Genomic DNA, 21,617 nt, shown 5'->3' on the forward strand with positions numbered 1-21,617 from the left:
GGACCATGCAAAATTTCAACTCAATTGGGTTAACCTAGCTAGTACTTCCTTCACAACCAATTCCCTTAGACAGGAACTTTGAAAAATTTCTCAGGAATATTTACTAGGCAAATTAAGTTGAATTTTGGCATGAGGCAATTATTGGGACATGAAAAGATGTCCAAAAAGTTTGGGGTCAATAGGGAAAAGGTAAATGGCACTTCCTTCACAAACTGCCATTCAGGACAGAATAGGAAAGGAATTAATTGAGCATGATGAGAAACATGGACAATGAAATATTTTGCCATATTTGATGAAGATATGACCCAAACAATTTATGAGAATTATTCGAGAATTTTGAGAGTGATGGAAATATAGGTTGCTTCACAACCTAGGGCTAAAAGGATTATTCCTTTAACAGAAAAAGGAATGTTCCCTATAAAAGGAATATTGGGATTGGTCCAAGATGGAAATGGCAAGGTCTTGGTATGGATAGGAGGATGACAAGCCACTTTGGAAAGAGAAAATAGGTGATCTTCTTCAGTTTCCAAACCACATAGCCATGAAAAAAGAAAACTCAAGCAAAATCCACAGAAAACCAAAAGAAAAAGAAAGGGCCAAAAATCAGGCTGTGACACACAACCCACCAAATAAGATATATATGCTACGCGTGGCTCCTATTTGACGTGTAGGTCATTGTATACCGACCTAGCGTGTACTCTCCCGTGCGCCAAGTCCTCTGTATAGGCTAGCCCACTCTGTTTTTTTTCCACTGGTTCTGGGAAAGCTAGAACATCCCTGAACCGTTTTTTCTTTCATTCATTTTTTTCGCCTGCTTTTTTTCTTTTCTTTGTTTTTCATATTTTTTAAATTCTTTACATTTTTTTCCTTTTTCATATTAATTTCATGAACATTATATGAAATCTGTGAACATTTTTTAAATTAGCGCCTTTTTGCAATTCCTGAACAATTTTCGAATTCACAAACATAAACCCGTGACCATTTTTTTGAAAAAGATTTCTAAAAGTCATGGAAATATTCTAAAACTTGTGAATTCACAAAACCTTTTTGAAATCCATCAACACTTTCCAAATTCGTGAGCAATTTTTGTATTTGTGAACATTTTATTGAATATGTCATCGTTTTTTCAAATTCAAGAGCAAATTTTTAGAGGTGTGATTTTTTTAAATGAACATTTTTCGATATTCATGAACATTTCTCTGAATCACAATTTGTTTTTTGTAATTTTAGTGCACATTATTGCAATTCATGAACATTTTTTAATACTAGGACCTTTTTTGAAAATTCCAAATTTGTTTTGAATTACGAATTTTTTAAAAACCCGACTTGTTTTAAAGGAGAAAAAACAAAAGAAAAAATAGGGGTGTCCCTCCCAACACATGGGTCGGTCCAAAAACATGTGGCGGAGCAGGGGTGTGTGTTCCTCCATGTTTAGCCCATATATCGTTGAATAGGCGCACCCATGCAACACACACTATATATATTGCACGAGATACAGGTAAACAAATTGTCGGGACCCTCTATTTTGCGCATAGGGTGGCTGGGCGATGATAACCCACAAGTATAGGGGATCACAACAGTTTTTGATAAGTAAAAGTGTCGAATCCAATGAGGAGCTAAAAGCAGAACAAATATTCCCTCAAGTTCTATCGACCACCGATACAACTCCACGTACGCTTCATGTTCGCTTTACCTAGAACAAGTATATGAAAAGTACTTTGTAGGTGTTGTTGGATAGGTTTGCAAGATAATAAAGAGTACCTAAATAAAAAGTAGGGGCTGTTTAGATAAAGAAATAATAAAGTAAATATAGCGAGTGTGGAAAAGTGGTGGTAGGAGTTGCGAAATTGCCCCTAAGTAATTGACTACTTTACTAGACCGATAGCAAGTATTATGTGGGAGAGGCCCCTGCTAGCATGTCATCCCTGACTTGGAATTCTATGCACTTATAATTGAATTATTAGCAAGCATCCGCAACTACTAATGTTCATTAAGGTAAATCCCAACCATAGCATTAAGATATATTGGTCCCCCTTCAATCTCGTATGCATCAATTTCTATGCTAGGTTGAAACTTCTGTCACTCTTGCCCTCCAATACATAGTCCTATCAACATACAACTAACCCTAGGGTGTGATCCACGCGCGCAATCATATGATGGGCACCAAAGGACAGAAAGTAACCACAAGCAAATTAAATCAATCATAGAAATTCATCAACCACCGATAGGACAACGAAAATCTACTCAGACATCATAGGATGGCAACACATCATTGGATAATGATATGAAGCATAAAGCACCATGTTCAAGTAGAGGGTACAACGGGTTGCAGGAGAGTGGACCGCTGTAGATAGAGGGGGGAAAGTGATGGAGATGTTGGTGAAGATGGCGGAGGTGTTGGTGTAGATCGCGGTGATGATGATGGCCCCCGGTGGCACTCCGGTGCCACCGGAAGCGAGGGGGGAGAGCCCCCCTTCTTCTTCTTCCTTGACCTCCTCCCTAGATGGGAGAAGGGTTTCCCCTCTGGTCCATGGCCTCCATGGCACGGGAGGGGCGAGAGCCCTTCCGAGATTGGATTTGTCTCTATGTCTCTCTCTATTTCTGCGTTCTCAGATTCTGCCCTTTCACCGTTTCTTATATTTCCGGAGATCCGTAATTCTGATTGGGCTGAAATATTGACAAGATTTCTATCCGGAAATTAGCTTTCTTGCGGCGAAAGAAGGGCATCAACCGCCTTACGGGTGGCCCACGAGGGTCAGGGACGCGCCCAGGGGGGCAGGCGTGCCCCCCTCCCTCGTGGCCACCTCGGGCACCGTCTCGCGTGAATTTTTCTTCCCCAAAATCATATATATTCCAAAAAAAATCTCCGTCAGATTTTATTCCGTTTGAACTCCATTTGATATGGATATTCTGCGAAACAAAAAACATGCAACGAACAGGAACTGACACTAGGCATTGGATCAATATGTTAGTCCCAAAAATAGTATAAAAAGTTTTCAAAAGTATATGAAAGTTGTAGAATATTGACATGGAACAATCAAAAATTATAGATACGACGAAGACGTATCAGGCGACTATTTCTCGCTTTAAGCGAGACTCCTTTCTGTTTCGCTGAAGAGCTTTCCTCTGCGATAAAGTTACCGGGTCGGGCCCGTTTTGGTTTTTTAGTTCGATCGCTCGCTGCGCTTTGTTTGCTCGTTCACTGGGCTGATTTTCAATCGGGTTCTTTCGTTAGCTGAGCTTCATTCGCTGGTTTTGCCAGATCTTCCGGTCTTTCTTGTTTTCTCACTAGTTTCTTCGCCTTTTCTTTTAAAATTATTTCTCTTCCTTTCTTCTCGGTTTTCACATGGTTTTTTCTTTCTTTTCTTTTTCTTTGTTTTTTGCCAGTTTTCGCTTCTTCTCTGTCTTCTTTTCTTTTCATTCTCGTTTCTTTTGTTTTTCTTAGGTTTTCTTGGTTTTCAATGTTTTTATTTTTTCCTTCTTTATCAGTTTTCATTGTTTTTCATACTTTCTACATTGGTTTTTTTCTGGTTTTATTTTTTAATTTTTTTTTGTTTTCATTGTCTTTTTGCATTTCTTTGTTTCTTTTTGTTTTCAAACTACACTTTTCATATACGTCAAGAACATTTTTCTTACACATGTAAAAAAATTCAAATATAAGATTATACTTTTTTAATAAATGTTCAGCATTTTTTCTATAGATATTTAACTTTTTTTATAAATTCTTAATTAAAAAATTCAAATACATGTTTAACAATTATTAATACATGGTCAACAATTTTTCTATACATATCTAACATTTCCAAATGTTTCATCAACATTTTTTAAATACTAGGTCAACATTTGTTTTAAATGCTTGATTTATATATTTATATACATGATTAAAAAATACATCATTTTCTTAATACATGGTCTACATTATTTCTATACACATTTGACATTTTTATATACATGGTAAACAAATTTCATCAATTTTTTAATACATGGTCAACATTATTTCTATAGACATTTAACATTTCAAAATGCTTGGTTGACATTTATCAAATACTTGTTCAACATTGTTTTTGAAATGCTTGATTAACCATTTTTATATAGATGATCAAAACAATTCATCATTTTTTAATACATGGTCACCACTTTTATATACACATTTAACATTTCTCAAATGGTAGATTAACATTTTTATATACATGATCAATATTTTTCTAATACTTGTTCAACATTTTCAAAATATTTGTTCAATCTTTTTCAAATGTTTTTTAAGAGTTCTTTTGAAATATAAATATATATATATATATATATATATAATATTTCAAGTATGAATAAGAGCACAAAAATAAAACAAAAAATGTAAAGAATAAACAGGAATAGAGGATGTGGCCTCCCATGCTCGTAAACCGCCCCTTCAGCGAGTCGGAAGGCAGACTCGCACCAGGCGAGATATAGGGGAGCCCGGCGCAAGGGCAGTAAACACGTTCCCCCGCTCGCTTTGTACCAGTCCATTGCGGGACAGGGCGGCACAGTTTTGTTTCTTCCGTTTTTTCCTACTTCGTTTTTGTTTTCTTCTTTAAAAACTTCGGGATTTCAACAAAAGTTTTGCATTTTAAAATCATAATTCTTTTAAAGAAGTTTGCAATTTTTATGAATGTTTTGAATTTCCAAAAAATCACAAATTTCGTACAAACACTAAATTTAAAAACTGTTTCGAATTTCAAAACATGTTCACCAATTTGGAAAACTGGTTGTGAATTTAAAAAGGTTCACAAACATAAAAAATTGAACCGATTCAAAAACATGTCCGCAGTTTTTGAAAATTGTTCCCAAATTTAAAAATATTTTTTTGACTCAATAAATATACACAATATGTGTGGCACTGTATTTAGTCACATTTGAGAAACCCGTATGGAGAAATTTCATAGTGATGGATTTTAGAGTCATTTGCTTACAAATCATCTGACATTTGCTACTTTCATCCAAATAGTGAAGTGAACTAAAATATCGTTCACATGCAATAAAGAACGAGCAATAAAATAATTAGAAATATGCATATTGATGTATGTAGTCCAGTAAGTGTTGTTGCAAGTAGTGGATTTATCTATCTTCACGGATGACTCAAGTAAATATTTGTATTTACTGATTGAAATATAAATTTTGATTTTTTGAATGTTTCAGAAGATTTTTAGAAGGAAATAGAAAATATTGTAACAAAAAAATTATATCTCTACAATTGGATTGCACAAAAGAATATTTGAGTTACAAATTTAGCAAATGTGTGATGAGCTATGAAAAATATTTTATAACTTGCACCTTGATGACGATCACCACTTGATATCATCTTTCATGGGTTATATGAGATCTTTCCCTTAATGCAAGCCCATAAAAACATTTCCAAGCCCACATAGAATTCTCACGTAGACCATGGGTTAGTACACAAAGCGTAATGGACAATGCTTACCGTACCATGGAATCACTTTGAAGAAAATATGCCTACAGACAATAATAAAGTTGTTATTTATATTTACTTATATCATGATAAATGTTTATTATTCATGCTAGAATTATATTAACCGGAAACTTAGTACATATGTGAATACATAGACAAATAGAGTGTCCCTAGTATGTCTCTACTTGACTAGCTCGTTAATCAAAGATGGTTATGTTTCCTAACCATAGACATATGTTGTCATTTGATTAAACGGGATCACATCATTAGAGAATGATGTGATGGACAAGACCCATCAGTTAGCTTAGCATAATGATCGTTAAGTTTATTGCTATTGCTTTCTTCATGACTTACACATATTCCTCTGACTATGAGATTATGCAACTCCCGAATACCGGAGGAACACCTTGTGTGCTATCAAACATCACAATGTAACTAGGTGATTATAAAGATGCTTTACATGTGTCTCCGAAGGTGTTTGTTGGGTTGGCATAGATCAAGATTAGGATTTGTCACTCCGAGTATCAGAAATGTATCTCTGGGCCCTCTCGGTAATGCACATCACTATAAGCCTTGCAAGCAATGTGACGAATGAGTTAGTCACGGGATGATGCAGTATGGAACGAGTAAAGAGACTTGCCGGTAACGAGATTGAACTAGGTATGATGATACCGACGATCGAATCTCGGGCAAGTTACATACCGATGACAAAGGGAATAACATATGTTGTTATTGTGGTTTGACCGATAAAGATCTTCATAGAATATTGAAAGAACATGCGGTGCCCCCATGTTTGGTTTTGGAAATTGATGACAATCTCTATGGACTAATGGTTGCCTTGAGTTATATTTGAAGGTTTTGTCCATAGGCTTTTCTTGGAGTACATGTGTTGGTTTCAAGAAAAGTTTGTGTCGACCAAGGTACTATTCAAGGAATTATCCAAAGATTGGTCATTTGAGAGTTGAGCTTATTGCAAGCATGTCTTAAAGAAGAAGATTGTGTGATCATTCATGTTTACCTTCAAGACATCATCCAAACGAAGAGAGTTGGAAAGATTCAAGGTTGATCAAGACTAAGTCAAGAGTGAATCAAGTTGATCAACTCACAAAGCATAGAAGATGTACCGAGAGGGATCAAGTGATCCCATGGTTTGGTAAGCATTGTCCATTGTGCTTTGTGTACTAACCCATGGTCTACGTGAGAGTTCTACGTGGGGTTAGGTACATGTTCATGGGCTTGTGTCAAGAGGAAGATATCTCTCAACCCATGGAGAGGATGACATCAAGTGGTGATCGTCATCAAGATTGCCGTGTGCAAGTTCAAGTGGATCATCGCGAAGAGATCAAGTTCTTGAAGCTTGCCGGCCATTGTGGTGACAATGGACTTGTGAAGATGTGCCGAAGAGTGGCTCACCCATAGTGGTCTATGGGGGAGCAATCATCTAGTCTTCATCGTGCCAACACAATCAAGAAAGGTGGTCCAACTTGAGGAAGTCAAGATCGTCATCATCTAGCTCAAGTGGACCATGTGCAAGGCAAAGGTTTGCCCTTGATAGGTTTTCTATTTTACCGGTCTCATGATGGTAGTTGGGAGACCGGGTTATAGGATCGATTGCCGTACTATCAAGGGGGGCTCTCGATGAGTAGCTTGATCGTATCGTTCGTAGAGAGCTCAAACCATTGCATCCTTGCATCATCTTTCTTGGTTCTTGTTTGGTTCTCTTTGTGAGTCTTAGAGCTTATGGTCATCTTGATAACAAGCTTGAGTTCATCGAAAACGGAGTTCGCATGCTTCTTCTATGATGTTTTCGATGTTGGAGGTTTTGCCGGTTCTTCTCGGTTTGAGGTTTCACTCCTCTATTTGTTGGCATTCCTCCCCTGCCTCTTCTTACTATAACCAGTCACTGTTTTGATGCTACTCGTCGTCTTGTTTTCAACAAGCTTGAGTTTGCTCAATTCGGAGCTCATATGCAGAAGTTATGGCAGTTCTGATTTTCTTGAGTGTGGTTTTTGTCAGGGTCCCAGCGGTAGTACCGTGGTACCCAGCGGTAGTACCGCTGAGGAGTCACAAGCGGCAGTACTGCTCCGCAGCGGTAGTACCGCGGGCCACAGCGGTAGTACCGCTTAAGCTCACTAAGCGGTAGTACCGCTTGATGGTCTCAGCAGTAGTACCGTTGCGGCTCCGTGCTCCTACCGCCTCGACTCGAGTGCGCTTTTTCTCGTGTCGGGTTTTGCGGCACTTGCTGCGGTAGTAGTGGCGGTAGTACCGCTTATTAGCGGTAGTACCGCCCTGCCTCCACGGTAGTATCGCTCTGGGTCCCAGCCCTAGCCCTTTTCTTCTGGCGCGGCAGTACCGCTGAAGGGGAGCGGTAGTACCGCTTATGAGCGGTAGTACCGCCCTGCCTCCGCGGTAGTACCGCTCTCTGCGGGGCTGAGTGGGGGATAACGGTTGGATTTTCCCCCTCCTATAAAAGGGGGTCTTCTTCCCCTTTGAACCTTATCTTTTGAGCTCGTGTTCTTCCCCATTGTTGACCTTCTTCAAGCTTGCTAACTCTCAATACCTCCATGGATTCTTGCTAGTTTTTGAGGGAAAAGAGAGAGGAGATCTAGATCCACATTTCCACCAATCACTTTCTCCTCTATGTGAGGGGAACCCCTTGGATCTAGATCTTGGAGTTCTTGGTGTTCTCTTTCTTGTTCTTCCTCTCATTTTCCTCCCTAGCATTAGTTGCTTCAGTGGGATTTGAGAGAGAAGGACTTGGGCACTCCGTGTGCCCTTGCCATTGCATTTGGTGCATCGGTTTGAGTTCTCCACGTGATACGTGGAAGTTACAAGTTGAGAAGCTTATTACTCTTGGGTGCTTGGTACCCTTGAGCTTGTTCCTCTTGGGTGCTTGGGCGCCCTAGACGGTTGTTGGTGTCCGGAGCTCAATCATTGTGGTGCAAAGCTCCGGGTAAGCATCGGGGTCTCCAATTAGGTTGTGGAGATCGCCCCGAGCAATTTGACGGGTACCGGTGACCGCCCCCAAGGGTTGCCAAAGTGTACGGGTTCGGTGACCGCCCCCAAGGGTTGCCATTTGTACGGGTTCGGTGACCGCCCTCAAGGGTCCCTTAGTGGAATCACGGCATCTTGCATTGTGCGAGAGCGTGAGGAGATTACGGTGGCCCTAGTGGCTTCTTGGGGAGCATTGTGCCTCCACACCGCTCCAAACGGAGATTAGCATCCGCAAGGGTGTGAACTTCGGGATACATCGTCGTCTCCGCGTGCCTCGGTTATCTCTTACCCGAGCCCCTTTACTTATGCACTTTACTTTGTGATAGCCAAATTGTTTCTTGTCATATATCTTGCTATCACATAGTTGCTTATCTTGCTTAGCATAAGTTGTTGGTGCACATAGGTGAGCCTAGTTGTTTTACGTTTTGTGCTTGACAAATTAACTGCTAGGTTTATTCCGCATTTGTTCAAGCCTAAACCGTAATTATTTTAAATGCCTATTCACCCCCCCCCCCTCTAGGCGACATCCACGATCTTTCAAATATGTAGGAACCAATATGAGTATCCAGGTTCCGCTATTGGTTATTGACCGGAGATGTGTCTCGGTCATGTCTACATAGTTCTCGAACCCGTAGGATCCGCACGCTTAACATTCAATGACGATTTGTATTATGAGTTATGTGTTTTGGTGACCGAAGTTTGTTCGGAGTCCCGGATAAGATCACGGGCATGATGAGGAGTCTCGAAATGGTCGAGAGGTAAAGATTAATATATTGGACGATGATATTCGGACACCGGAATGGTTTGGGTATATTTCGGAGTACCGAGGGGTTACCGGAACCCCCCGGGGAAGTATTGGGCCTACATGGGCCTTAGGGGAGAGAGAGAGGGGAGCCCGCAAGGGGTGGCGTGCGCCTCCCTCCAAGGGATTCCGAATAGGATAAGGAGGAGGGGGCGCGGCCCACTTTCCCTCTCCCTCTCCCTCTCCTTCCTTTTCCCCCTCCGATGAGAAAGGGAAAGGGGGGAGGGCGAATCCTACTAGGAGTGGAGTCCTAGTAGGGCTCCCCCCATGGCGATCCCCCTTTGTGGCCGGCCTCCTCCTCCCCTCCTTTATATACAGGGGCAAGGGGGCACCCCAAAGCACAACAGTTGATCTCTTAGCCGTGTGCGGTGCCCCCCTCCACAGTTTACTCCTCCGGTCATAGCATAGTAGTGCTTAGGCGAAGCCCTGCGCGGATCACATCACCATCACCGTAACCACGTCGTCGAGCCGACGAAACTCTCCCTTGACCCTATGCTAGATCAAGAGTTCGAGGGACGTCATCGAGCTGAACGTGTGCTGAACTCGGAGGTGTCGTATGTTCGGTACTAGATCAGTTGGATCGTGAAGATGTTCGACTACATCAACCGCGTTAACCTAACGCTTTCGCTTTCGGTCTACGAGGGTACGTGGACACACTCTTCCCCTCTCGTTTCTATGCATCTCCTAGATAGATCTTACGTTATTGTAGGAATTTTTTTGAAATTGCATGCTACGTTCCCCAACACACTTGATCCCTCTTGGTACATCTTGTATGCTTTGTGTGTTGATCAATCTGATTAACTCTTTAACTTAGTCGTGATCAACCTTGTGTCATGTATTCTCTATGACCAACCTTTGGATAATTCCTTGAATAACATCTTGATCATCACATAATCTCTTTGAAGCCAACAAATGGACTTCAAGAAATGCCTATGGGCAAACCTTTCAAATATAGCTCAAGACAACCATTAATCCTTAAAGATTGTCATCAATTACCAAAACCACGCATGGGGCACTATCCTCTTTCAACCGGAGTAGCAGTGAGGTAGGAAGAGATAGGGCAAACCGACCAACAAACGTCTCCAAGAAGAAAGCCAGCGCCCTCGGGCGTCATTGTCGTCATGGCTGATCATGGTCGTCCCTAGAGTTATCCCGATCTGGCCCCCACCACCCGATCCGCCCACAACCCTGTGACCGGTTAAGATCCGGCCGGGGTGGAACGCACCATGTCAGGACGATATGTAGCTGCTAAATTCGGCGGCAGCGACCACCGGGGTAACAAAGCTCCGACCCCAACCCGTAGGTTAGCCGCCGGGCGTCCGATCCGGCAACCTGCAACCCGCCAACCCCTCCTCGCCATAAAAGAGGGGTGGCTTCGCCAGAGGGCCGCCACCCCCATCCGAGCTCTCCGCCCCAAATTATGTGTAGCAGCGCAAGCCCTGCCGCCACAGTCCCTGGCTGCCATATGGAGGTGCTGGTATGTGGGAAATGAAATCACTCATCATAAGATGGCACAGCCTGTTGAGGTGTCCAAACCTTTCTTGCAAAGCTACATCCCGTCCTAGCTTGTTATCCAACAGCCCCCCCCCCCCCCAAAGTTGACCTTGTGAAGGGTAAGATGATGGTGAAGGATGAGGTGCAACCCAACCATTAACGCATGTGAAGGCCGCCAAGCCCCCACAATCAAAATGGCACCCCCACCTGAGAATTGGGCAAAGCTAAATGTGGATGGATCCATGTCCACGGATGGAATTGCAGGAACCGTGATAATTTTATGTGGCCATGATGGTGCTATCATGTTTTCGGCATGTTGTATGTGGTCTTGCCCTAACGCCTTGCATGCTGAACTGGCGGGCTGTACATGGAGGGGTTGGCGTTGGCGCACCAATGGACCGAGCTCCCGATCATCCTGTAGTGCGATAGCAAGGTGGCAGTGGAGAGGATCACCTCGCTGGTCCTTATACGCCATGATGACTCATGAGGTGAAAAGACTTTCGGGTGAAAGAGAGTGTGTGGTGCTCATATCCGTAGAGAGCAAAATAATGTAATTCATGTGTTAGCAAACTTTGGTCGAATGGAAGACCGTATGGTTGTATATATGGATCCGCTATGGGCCGGTTAACATTCCTAGTCTTTGTAGGGATGAACTATTATGCTCTTGAGTAATACCCTTCTGTTTAGCCATGCAAAAAAAAACATCAAACATTCCGTCATGTGTTTGTACTATACTTGGCCATCCCTCGGTCCAGGTCGGGCTTGGGACCGAGCCTAACCAAGCCTAACGCAAAAAACCTAGGCCCGGACCCGGCCCGGCCCAGGCGTCGGGCCTAGAAATTAGGCTCAAGCCCTACCCATCAGTGTAAAAGCCCACCGGGCCTCTTTGTTAAATCGCAAATATGGTGGCCTGGCCCGGCCTTCGGGCTCAAAATCTAGGCCTAGGCCCGGCTCATGAGCACCGTCGGATCGGGTCGTCCGGGCCTGGCTGCCCATGGCCAGGTATAATTCATACTAACTGTTATTTATGTGATCATAAACCTTTTACCACTATGGGCCACCCCCAACAAACTACGATAGAGGAATTATGTTGCCGCTATTGGATTTGAAGCCTTACTTCTCATGGCCCAAGCCCAAGAGGCATAAAATTACATTATCAAATTGTTGCACGATCCAGATTGATCGAAATGAGTGGCGTGTACAGTACGATCGTGTGAGACCTCGAGCGGTTGAGCCCTCAAAATATTCGAGATCCTATCCATCGCTGCTGCCGCCATCGCCGCTGGCTTGTTGCCATCAGACGACGCTGGAAAGCGGCCGCCGGTAGGGTTGTGTCTCCTTCTCTGCGTTCGAACGGGCAAATGGCGACGTCCCGACGGCCGCGGCTGATTGCCCATTGTTGGCTTGCAGCAAGCCCGTGCATCTTCCAGGGAACTCGCCACTAATGATTTCTCAAGATCTGCTGTGGTTTGGTAATGTCTAATGCATTAGTTAGTACTCAGTAGCTACATACTAATGTGTTTACTAGACTAGCAAGAGGCCCATGCATTGCATGGAACATCAAGATGCATTTATACGAGCTGTTTATCTCATGGGAGACGAAGATGAACGAGGAAAGTCCTTATCTGCAAATGTGGAGAGGGGTGCGGGTATTTTTTTGCAAAATTGTCATAGTTTGCTTTCTATCCGTCAGATATAGATCGGACGGTCCATATTGCAGGATGGCAGGAACACCATCATCACCAACTCGGTTTTTTATAAGAGTAGAGATGATTCTAATTTATTTATTTTTGGTTTCAGTTTTCCTACACTTCTCTAGATAAAAATCCAAGAGAAAGAATAAAGCATATTGTTTTTTCCAAGTCATTTGCTTTAACCTTGAACCTTTTTCACTGAAAAATCCGGATTCAACTTGTTAATTGTATGATCGTGTTGGTAACCGTAGAACTAAATTTAAGCAGATGGCTGTAAAACATGTGTTGTTTTCCCCTGTTTTCCCATACACAAATTATAACACGTGCGACTATTACCATAGATATGTAGCCATACAATTAATGTGAGACTTAATATGCATGGTTTGTGTAGTTGCCGCCTTCGCCCCCTTATGGTTACATCCTGGCTTTGCCCACCTATGGGTCCATGCAAGTAGCCGGTTTCCAACGCTGGACGGTGCTCTCGCTCCAAGCCATCGGGTTGAGATCCTCTGCAGTACGGTACAGTTTTGTAGTGTGGATGACATGCAGGTCCAGGTCCACACGACAGTTACTGTACTGCGCCGTACAGGACTGCAAAGAATCCTAACCCGAAGCCACCGGTTTCGTGTGTATAGTGACAAAGGGGGGTTTGCGCTCATCGCCCTGCTCCTCCCCGATCACTTTCAGTCAGCTCCGGCGAGGCGACCAAGCAAGTGGCAGTGGCACGCACGGAGATGGCCCCCGGCGGAGACATGGCGACGTACGTACGAACGTCAGCACGTGGGAATGGCATTTGCGAGCGCCCTTTAATTACCCCTTGAATCAACACGTCACTGCTTACGATTCAGAATTTCAGATGCCTACAAATGCACAACGCAAGCCTGCCTGGTAGTGGTAGGGGCAGCTAGCGAAGTGCAGTGATGATACACTGCAGCGTGCGTTGCATGTCAGGTCGACGTGGCCTTGTGCCAGCCTCGCGTCGGTCGGCGAGTCTGAACCCGTGGCGTATATGCCATGGATCGCGTCGCTGTTCATGTCATCTTCAGCCACTATTGGATTTGATCGGCCACTCCCACTAGTCAGCGCTCATCGTTGGTCGATTCTGCGCCATGCGTTCGGTAGCTTGCGCTCCATGACCAAAAGGAGCACGGAGGCGGGGATTCAGGGAAAGTGCACTTTGCTGGACGATGTGGACAGAATGGTTTCTCCACTTCCCTTCGTCGGCCGGCCTGGAGAAAGAAAGATACTACTACTGCCAACCGATCGAATCCGGCAAAACAAAGCGGCACATGTGACGACGGAGACACAGCAGGTAAACCATGCGTTTCATCGGGGCCGGCGTAATGCTAATGCATATACACAAAGCACGACTGCACCCAGGTCAATAAAAGAAGAAGCACGCGACTGCACCACGTAATTTTATACAGTACTACTATGATGAACAGACAAACAAACAGTGTGCGTGGGACGGCGGAGAACAAACAAAAGCATTGTGAACGTGCGACTGCGTGGAGGTCTGTGAAGCACATACGCCGTGCCGCTGCGGCTGTGAAAGAGCGATGGCAATGGCACCGACCGACGCAGCAGCTGGCTCGTCCCGCCACTTGGCGCACGCTGCACTAGCCTAGTCTCAGTAGTAACCGCCACCACCACGGAGCCCCGTGACGAACCACACAGCTGTGGCCGTGCCGAGACAGCCCGCACCCGCTCCGCTGCCTACAAAGTGAGTGAGTATAAACTCGCCGCGCACCACCCATTGCTCGCCGTCCCCGTCCCCGTCCCCTTCCTTCCAGCGTCCTCTGCGAGAGACTGCAGCGACTGCCTCCGTGTGCGTGCGAGTGAGTGGGAGCGGAGATGGCGACGCACTTCGTGCTCAACACCGGCGCCAAGATCCCCTCGGTGGGGCTCGGCACCTGGCAGTCCGACCCCGGCGTCGTCGGCGAGGCCGTCTACGCCGCCGTCAAGGTCCCATCTCCTTCTCTTTCTCTCCCTACAAATCCACAATGCCCCCTTTCCTGTTTCCTCTTATGCGCTTTCCCTCTGCCTGATTTGATTTTGTGACTGAAATCGTGCGTGCAGGCGGGGTACCGGCACATCGACTGCGCCAGGGCCTACAACAACGAGAAGGAGGTACTAATCCGGTTTCTCCATACCTTTTGGATCCATTCTCTCCTGCATTATCGTCTGATATCCGTGCTCGAACTTCCTACTTGTTTCCTGCAACGCACCATCACTGATAAAAGAAGAAAGAACATAATATTCCGAGTATTCAGTTGTCCAATCTCCATTCATACTCATGGCCATACGACAGCTTGCTTTCTGTCCGTCTATTTTACTTGCCGTCTTTCACTAGAATAGTAGTGAACTGCTTTAGAAAGAGTCCATGATCTACCTACTTTTCCAGACAAAACTAATTTGGATAACTTTAGAGTATGTGTACCAATTCGAGATGCCAGTAGATTCTTTATGTACCAAGTTTTCTCCATTGAAGTTGTGTTACAAATAACAAATGCATAGTATCCCTCTTTCGATTGTCCAGGTGGGTTTGGCTCTGAAGAAGCTATTTGAAGAGGGTGTAGTCAAGCGTGAAGATCTGTTTATCACCTCTAAGCTATGGTAAGACAAATTTCTGGTGATACCCCTGTGGTTATATCTCTTCAGTGCTTCATGTCCAACTAATTGCTGCTTTAATGGGTATGCTTTTTCAGGTGTGGTCATCATGCCCCAGAAGATGTGCCTGAGGCACTTGGGGATTCCCTCAATGACTTGCAGCTTGACTACTTGGATCTTTACCTTGTAAGTTGTATGGATCTTCCTTGTTAATGAGTCATAGTTCAGTACGTTATTTGCTCAGTTATGGTTTCTCTGTCTTCAGTGCCTCATGACCACCATTGGCATCAATTTATAACAAGTAGCTATTTCATATATTCCATTCATTTTTTTTAGTAAAAGATAATGTTCCTCAATCGACGGTCAACTTACATTATTGTGAAATCATGCATCAGCGTCCAAAGTTTGTCTATGTTACATCTGCTACAGTGCTAGTCTGCTGGATAATTATATTCCAATATTGTGATCTGAAGAGTGACTGGATCATTGAAAATGTGATTTCCTCCTATCACCACCCATTGGATATGCTGGCAGTTATTTCTGTCCTGTTCAACAACTCCGATCAGTAGTGTTCAGTTAACCTTATCAAATCCATCCATTCTGGTATTGACAGACATTGTATTGTGGACTTCTGCTTACTAAGTCTATGGATAATTTGGGGTTTATTTGTAATACTTCTGTCTAACTTTTGATATAGATGATTGTTTGTTGAAAGGGTTTCGTATGTTGTTGTAGAATAATGTCAAATGAAAAACTAATGGCATGTATATTTTTGTAGATCCATTGGCCATTTAGAGTCAAGAAGGGAACAAGCATTGGCAACCCTGAAAACTTCTTACCACCTGACATCCCAGCTACATGGGGAGCAATGGAGAAGTTACATGATGCCGGCAAAGCTCGTGCAATTGGTGTGAGTAACTTCGCATCGAAGAAATTGGGTGACTTGCTTGCTGTAGCTCGCATACCTCCGGCTGTTGACCAGGTGGAGTGCCATCCTGGTTGGCAGCAATCTAAACTCCATAGCTTTTGTCAGTCGGCCGGTGTTCACCTCTCTGTAAGTCTACCATCTAACTCTATATTTCCGTCAGTCAAGTGACTGCTAGTGGTGTTTGTAGCATTATCTTTCAGAAGTTGTGCTTGTGCTTATGATTCAGCATCTGCATGTTGCAGGCGTACTCACCGCTAGGTTCGCCTGGTTCAACATGGATGAATGGCAATGTCCTCAAAGAACCCGTCGTCCTCTCAATTGCAGAGAAGCTTGGCAAAACTCCTGCACAAGTGGCGTTGCGCTGGAACATTCAGATGGGCCACAGTGTACTGCCAAAGAGTGTGAGTGAAGAACGGATAAAGCAGAACCTTGCTGTTTATGACTGGTCTATTCCAGAAGACTTGCTTGCAAAGTTCTCTGAGATTAAGCAGGTGAGTTATGCAACTTCGTATAGACATTTTTCATCTACTTTTAGCTGTTTTGTGCCTCAGCCGTCGCCTATTATCATATACGAGCTGCTTGATATGATTTGGAGAAGATTACACTGCTATTTGATACCGAATTTGAAACATATACAGTATACACTGGCTTTCTAATGCCCCATTGGAAATTTCTTATAGAACTTATAATTAAGTAGCATTTCTGAATTTGTATTGGGTAGCTTCAGTGCCAAGATACTCATACAGAAATGTTATTTTATCCTTGGATCATGCCTGTTAAAAGAAAATTAGAAGCACACGCGCAATAACAAGCAGCAATAATATACTAGTTCAGAAGCATAGCGTGACGGATTCTAGTGAGATGATGCACAGGTTTAGGTCTACTCGCCACAAGATATAACCAATGGTTATGTTCCACTCTTTTTTATTTTTTGAAAATTCTATTGCTTGTTGTTTCTAATTATTAATGGTCCAATGTCACTTACATGACATAAGAAACTGCTTATTCGTTTTGGACTGAATGGGCTACTATTCCATTCGCTGTTAATGGAGCCCTATTTTCCTTTGTTTCTTTCCTTATGAAAGGAGTACTGATCTTTTAAGGGACCTACACTTAATACCTTTTACTCTAGGAAAACACAGATAGAACAAAACCACCACTGAATTAACTGTCTAGTGGCTACGGCATTGCTTAATCAGGCCAACGTTGTTTGTCACTTCAGCTGTCATTCACATATTATAGAACAAAACTACCACTGAATTCACCGTGTAGTGGCTATTAGGTGCTGCATGACTTGATCAGACCAACGTTGTTTGTCACTTCAGCTGTTGTTCGAAACAAACAGCGTCAGGTTCCTAATCCTATAGATCCATAAAGACGGGTACACGTCAATGATGGCCTTCTGAATCCTGATCCTGACTAGTGATGGCATTGTTAACCATCCGCGAACTACAATATGCATTTTCAGCCAAGGCGTTTCATTCATAGCACGCCAGCGTGAGTGCAGCAGTGCCCTAGTCATTTCTGACTTGCCATCCTTTTCTTGTGCTCTTCAGGCTAGGCTGCTTATGGGCAACTTCATCGTCAACAAAGACAGCGTTTACAAGACCCACGATGAGCTCTGGGATGGCGAAATCTAGGACAGCCCCCGTCGTGGTTGGGAGCTGGGCGTCTCATTACTGTCAGTCACTTGTTTTTCCTTTGTTGATAGCAGTGTCAGTCACTTGTTATGTATCACCATATGCGCTTAAGAAATGTACGGGTTCAGTCACCCTGGAAACTATTGAATAGACGCACGGTTTACTCCCGTAGGTGATAGGACCATAGGAAGTGAGATGACATGTATCTTAAGTTTCTGAAACTATCTCGTGTTGCCGGTGGAGGCATGAATTTATCATAGCTTTTCATGTCACTGGGATTGTTTGTTCTGTATGGATCGTTCCTCCAGCGAAGTTGATTCACATGGTAATAAAACTGGGGCCGTTTGTTTACAAGTTGATTGCTCGATTTTTCTCTTCTGCTAGCAAGTAGCGATAAGTTTCCACTCAAAGCTCGCTAGATTTTCCATGGATAGACAGCGTCGGGGAGAGGCCGAGAGGAGCCGTCGACTTGGCACCCACAGGTGACACACGGGTCCCATGGCCGCATCTCCTTGGGCTCGGCACCGGATGGGTGGGACGATCTAGACGTGTTAGCGATTTACTGAATGAGGAGGGTGATGCATGGGATAAAGCTAAATTGGTGACCATGTTTTCCCCGGATGATATCCAGGATATTTTGCAAATTTGTGTGGGTGGACAGGGCTATGTAGATTTCCCTGCTTGGAACTTTATAAAAAATAGTGAATTTACTGTAAAGTCTGCATATCATCTATGTATGGAGAAGAAAAGGGCAAGAGCTGGACAGCCAGGCTCTTCGTCATCCACCACGACCCACCAAGATTGGCTCTCTGTGGGGATCCAAAGCTCCTGGGAAAGCGCCGATCCACGTTTGGAGATTGATCAAGAATGGCCTGGCGGTGGGCTCGGAACTTCTACTGCGACATATCAAGGCGGGCGTTTTTTGCCCTGCATGTGGGAGAGAAGAAGCTATATCATCGGTTTTGGGCCTGTTATCATTCGGCAATGTTTTGGAAGGAGCTGGGCTCGGCATTGGGTGTAAGGGTGGCGATCCCACTTGTATCTATGAGCACCCAGAGTTCGCTCGCGAAGTGGATGTTACAGTGGCTGTCAGAGGCGTCGGACGAGGAAAAGTCCATGATGATCCAGGGCATCTACGCACTATGGTTAGCACGGAATGAAACACGCGAAGGAAAGAAGATTGAGGAGCCGGAGCAGATTGCAAAAGCGGTGGTCATGCGACTAGAGGAGTGGCAAAGAGTAATGGGTGGCCATGGTTCAGTTGCAAGTAGCCAGCTGAAGGATACTTGGAAACCCCCGGAGCATGGTTGGCTGAAGGCCAATGTAGATGGAGCTATGGTGCGGTCAGGGGTGGGAGGTGGAGGGGGTGTGATCTTTAGAGATGAACATGGAGTTTTCAGAGGTGCAGCGTCGGTGTTTTTCCCGGATACATGCAGCGCGGAGGTGGCTGAACTGCTTGCATGCAGACGAGCAGTTCAGGAAGCTGTTCAGAAGGGAGTGCAGAAGTTGCACCTTGAAACGGACTGCCAGACTGTTGCTGGGATGCTAAATGAAAAGAAGCGGAATTTATCAGCTATGGATCAAATTGTAGAGGAAGTGAAATCAATGTGCAGTTCGCTTGCTGAGTGCAAGATCACCTGGGTGAGGAGAACAACGAATAGAGCTGCCCATGGGCTGGCTAAACTAGGAATAAGTAATATGGTTTCGATGTTTTGGGACCTTGTTCTCCCTGATTGTATTCTAAGTATTATTTCAGACGAGATCCTTTCATTAGTTTAATAAAGTGAGAAGTGAATTTAAAAAAAAAAATCCCGGCTCGTTTGGGCGATATTGCTTCCATCACGTTCGCTTCCTCTTCAACCTCGCGTTCTTTTTGTTGCTTGGCGAAACGAAACGGCTTTGGAGGACTCCAGGTGTGCCCCTCAGCTCGTGATCGCATCCCCATCCCCATCCCCGCCTCGCTCGCGCGGGGCGGAGACCGCGGGGTGGCCGGAGAAGAGGATGGCCGCCGCTCATTTCACGCTCAACACCGGCGCCCGCGTCCCCTCCGTGGGCCTCGGCACCTACAAGGCCGCCCCGGGGGTCATCACCGACGTGCTCAGCGCCGCCGTCAAGGTACCAGCCCTCTCTCCCCATCCCCTTTTTAACCCCAGTTCAGACCTGTGCGTGCTGTTCTAAGTCTGCTTGCTGCGGCGATGGCAGGCAGGGTACCGGCACATCGACTGCGCGCCGCTGTACCATAATGAGAAGGAGGTTAGTCCGTCAGTTAACCCTGTAGATGAACAGTAAATCACATGCTTGCACACGGCTTTGATCTACAAGCAGATTACGAGGAGTGACTCGTCGTGTTCCTGTACTAGATTGGCGTTGCTCTGAAGAGGCTCTTCGACGATGGCGTGGTCAGGCGAGAGGACCTCTTCATCACTTCCAAGATATGGTACCTACCATTTTCTTCCACAAGGCTAGCATTTGTTTCGAACTAGTCATTTCACTTCCTATCGTAGCAACCAGAGAATCAAAACCCTGCACTTCTTCTGCATTTAAAGAAGCCAAGAACTCTGCACTTCTTCTGCATTTTGAAGAAAACTGTGTGCTACTTCTGTAGGTGCAGCGATCTCGCACCCGAAGACGTTCCGCTCGCAATCGACAGCACACTGAAAGATCTGCAGCTGGATTATGTGGATCTATACCTAGTAAGTTGGATCACCTTTACATGGATTCGGAAGTCCATAACTGAAAGATTGCCATCTTTCTGCTGTTAACGGCTGACTGTTCTGGACATCTATGTAGATACATTGGCCATTCCAGGTCAAGAAAGGCACCGAAATAAGCCCCGAGAACTTTGTCCACCCTGACATACCCAAGACCTGGCAAGCGATGGAGCAGCTGTACGATTCAGGCAAGGCTCGTGCCATCGGCGTGAGCAATTTTTCCTCCAAGAAGCTAGGTGATCTGCTTGCCATTGCCCGTGTCCCTCCGGCCGTTGATCAGGTCGAGTGCCACCTTGGCTGGCAACAGGCGAAGCTGAGGGCGTTTTGCCACTCCAATGGGGTTCATCTATCAGTAAGTCTGCATCTGCATGTGTGTTTCTGAGCACACTTGGCAAGTAACAATTGAGTGTTGTGCTCATATGCTTCTGGTCTGCAGGCGTATGCGCCCTTGGGCAGGATGAAAGATGTCGCGAGTAACCCGGTGGTGACATCAGTAGCCGAGAGCCTGGGGAAAACTCCGGCGCAGATCGCTCTGAGCTGGGGTCTTCAGCAGGGTCAGAGTGTGCTTCCCAAGAGTGCTAATGAGTCGAGGTTGAAGGAGAACATTGCTCTGTTTGACTGGTCTATTCCTGAAGAACTGTGCGCCAAGCTTTCTGAAATAAAACAGGCAAGTTTCGAACATCGCATTTATTTGTCTGGGCCTCCGAGGTGCAGAAAATGTTAAGATTGCTTGCTACAATGTTGGCATTGGCAAATGCGCATATACGAAATGTCATAACATGAAACTAGTTCTGGTTAACTCATACTCCCTCCGTTCCAAAATAGATGACCCAACTTTGTATTAACTTTAGTACAAAGTTGAGTCATCTATTTTGGAACGGAGGGAGTAGTAGTCTAAGCAAAGGTTGTTGTAGTATACGCCTGGTTGTGTTTTGTTATATACAATTGTAGAATTGTTACTGATACAAGTGTGTCTTGTTCAATGCTCATGTTGGAACAGGTTAAGCAAATCAGAGGGGATTCGTTTGTGCACCCTCAGAGCATTTACAAAACCTACGAAGAGCTCTTCGACGGAGAGATTTGAAAGGAGACATCAGAATTTGGATGCACCACTAGAGTGTTGGGAACTGATAATAGCAACCAGCCGAGGAACAAATTTGACAATTATGTTTTTGCTCTACTGTAAGATAATCACAAGTAAGAAATGATGAGGATACATCGAAGGCTAATAATAATAATTTCCTCCAGTGGCTTGGCACGGTACTAGAATGCAAATATGTGTTTATAGTTGCATCCCCCTT

General features: G+C 44.6%; 2 protein-coding genes across 2 annotated transcripts; both read left to right on the forward strand.

The window, feature by feature from the left end:
* The first annotated feature begins 14,086 nt into the window (after positions 1-14,086).
* LOC125545277 (aldo-keto reductase family 4 member C10-like) lies at positions 14,087-17,877 on the forward strand. The gene is made up of 7 exons (XM_048709169.1): positions 14,087-14,392; positions 14,507-14,557; positions 14,967-15,043; positions 15,136-15,223; positions 15,816-16,091; positions 16,208-16,456; positions 17,522-17,877. Exons 1-7 carry the CDS (start codon positions 14,282-14,284, stop codon positions 17,603-17,605), a joined length of 936 nt encoding a protein of 311 aa, XP_048565126.1. The 5' UTR covers positions 14,087-14,281; the 3' UTR covers positions 17,606-17,877.
* A 1,573-nt stretch (positions 17,878-19,450) lies between these two features.
* Positions 19,451-21,563, forward strand: LOC125545279 (NADPH-dependent aldo-keto reductase, chloroplastic-like). Its single transcript, XM_048709172.1, has 7 exons — positions 19,451-19,720; positions 19,808-19,858; positions 19,966-20,042; positions 20,211-20,298; positions 20,396-20,668; positions 20,753-20,983; positions 21,317-21,563. Exons 1-7 carry the CDS (start codon positions 19,607-19,609, stop codon positions 21,398-21,400), a joined length of 918 nt encoding a protein of 305 aa, XP_048565129.1. The 5' UTR covers positions 19,451-19,606; the 3' UTR covers positions 21,401-21,563.
* Positions 21,564-21,617: the final 54 nt, after the last annotated feature.

Source organism: Triticum urartu, chromosome 3, assembly GCF_003073215.2.
Source record: "Triticum urartu cultivar G1812 chromosome 3, Tu2.1, whole genome shotgun sequence".
Lineage (NCBI taxonomy): Eukaryota > Viridiplantae > Streptophyta > Magnoliopsida > Poales > Poaceae > Triticum > Triticum urartu.

What these genes read in the sequence shown, in the direction of transcription:
- LOC125545277 (XM_048709169.1), top strand. Translation starts at nt 14,282, where the DNA reads ATGGCGACGCACTTCGTGCTCAACACCGGCGCCAAGATCCCCTCGGTG. An exon ending in TTTATCACCTCTAAGCTATG is followed by an intron (nt 15,044 to 15,135) that starts GTAAGACAAATT and finishes ATGCTTTTTCAG; the next exon opens with GTGTGGTCATCATGCCCCAG. An exon ending in CGGCCGGTGTTCACCTCTCT is followed by an intron (nt 16,092 to 16,207) that starts GTAAGTCTACCA and finishes TGCATGTTGCAG; the next exon opens with GCGTACTCACCGCTAGGTTC.
- LOC125545279 (XM_048709172.1), top strand. Translation starts at nt 19,607, where the DNA reads ATGGCCGCCGCTCATTTCACGCTCAACACCGGCGCCCGCGTCCCCTCC. An exon ending in TGCTCAGCGCCGCCGTCAAG is followed by an intron (nt 19,721 to 19,807) that starts GTACCAGCCCTC and finishes CGGCGATGGCAG; the next exon opens with GCAGGGTACCGGCACATCGA. An exon ending in ATTATGTGGATCTATACCTA is followed by an intron (nt 20,299 to 20,395) that starts GTAAGTTGGATC and finishes ACATCTATGTAG; the next exon opens with ATACATTGGCCATTCCAGGT.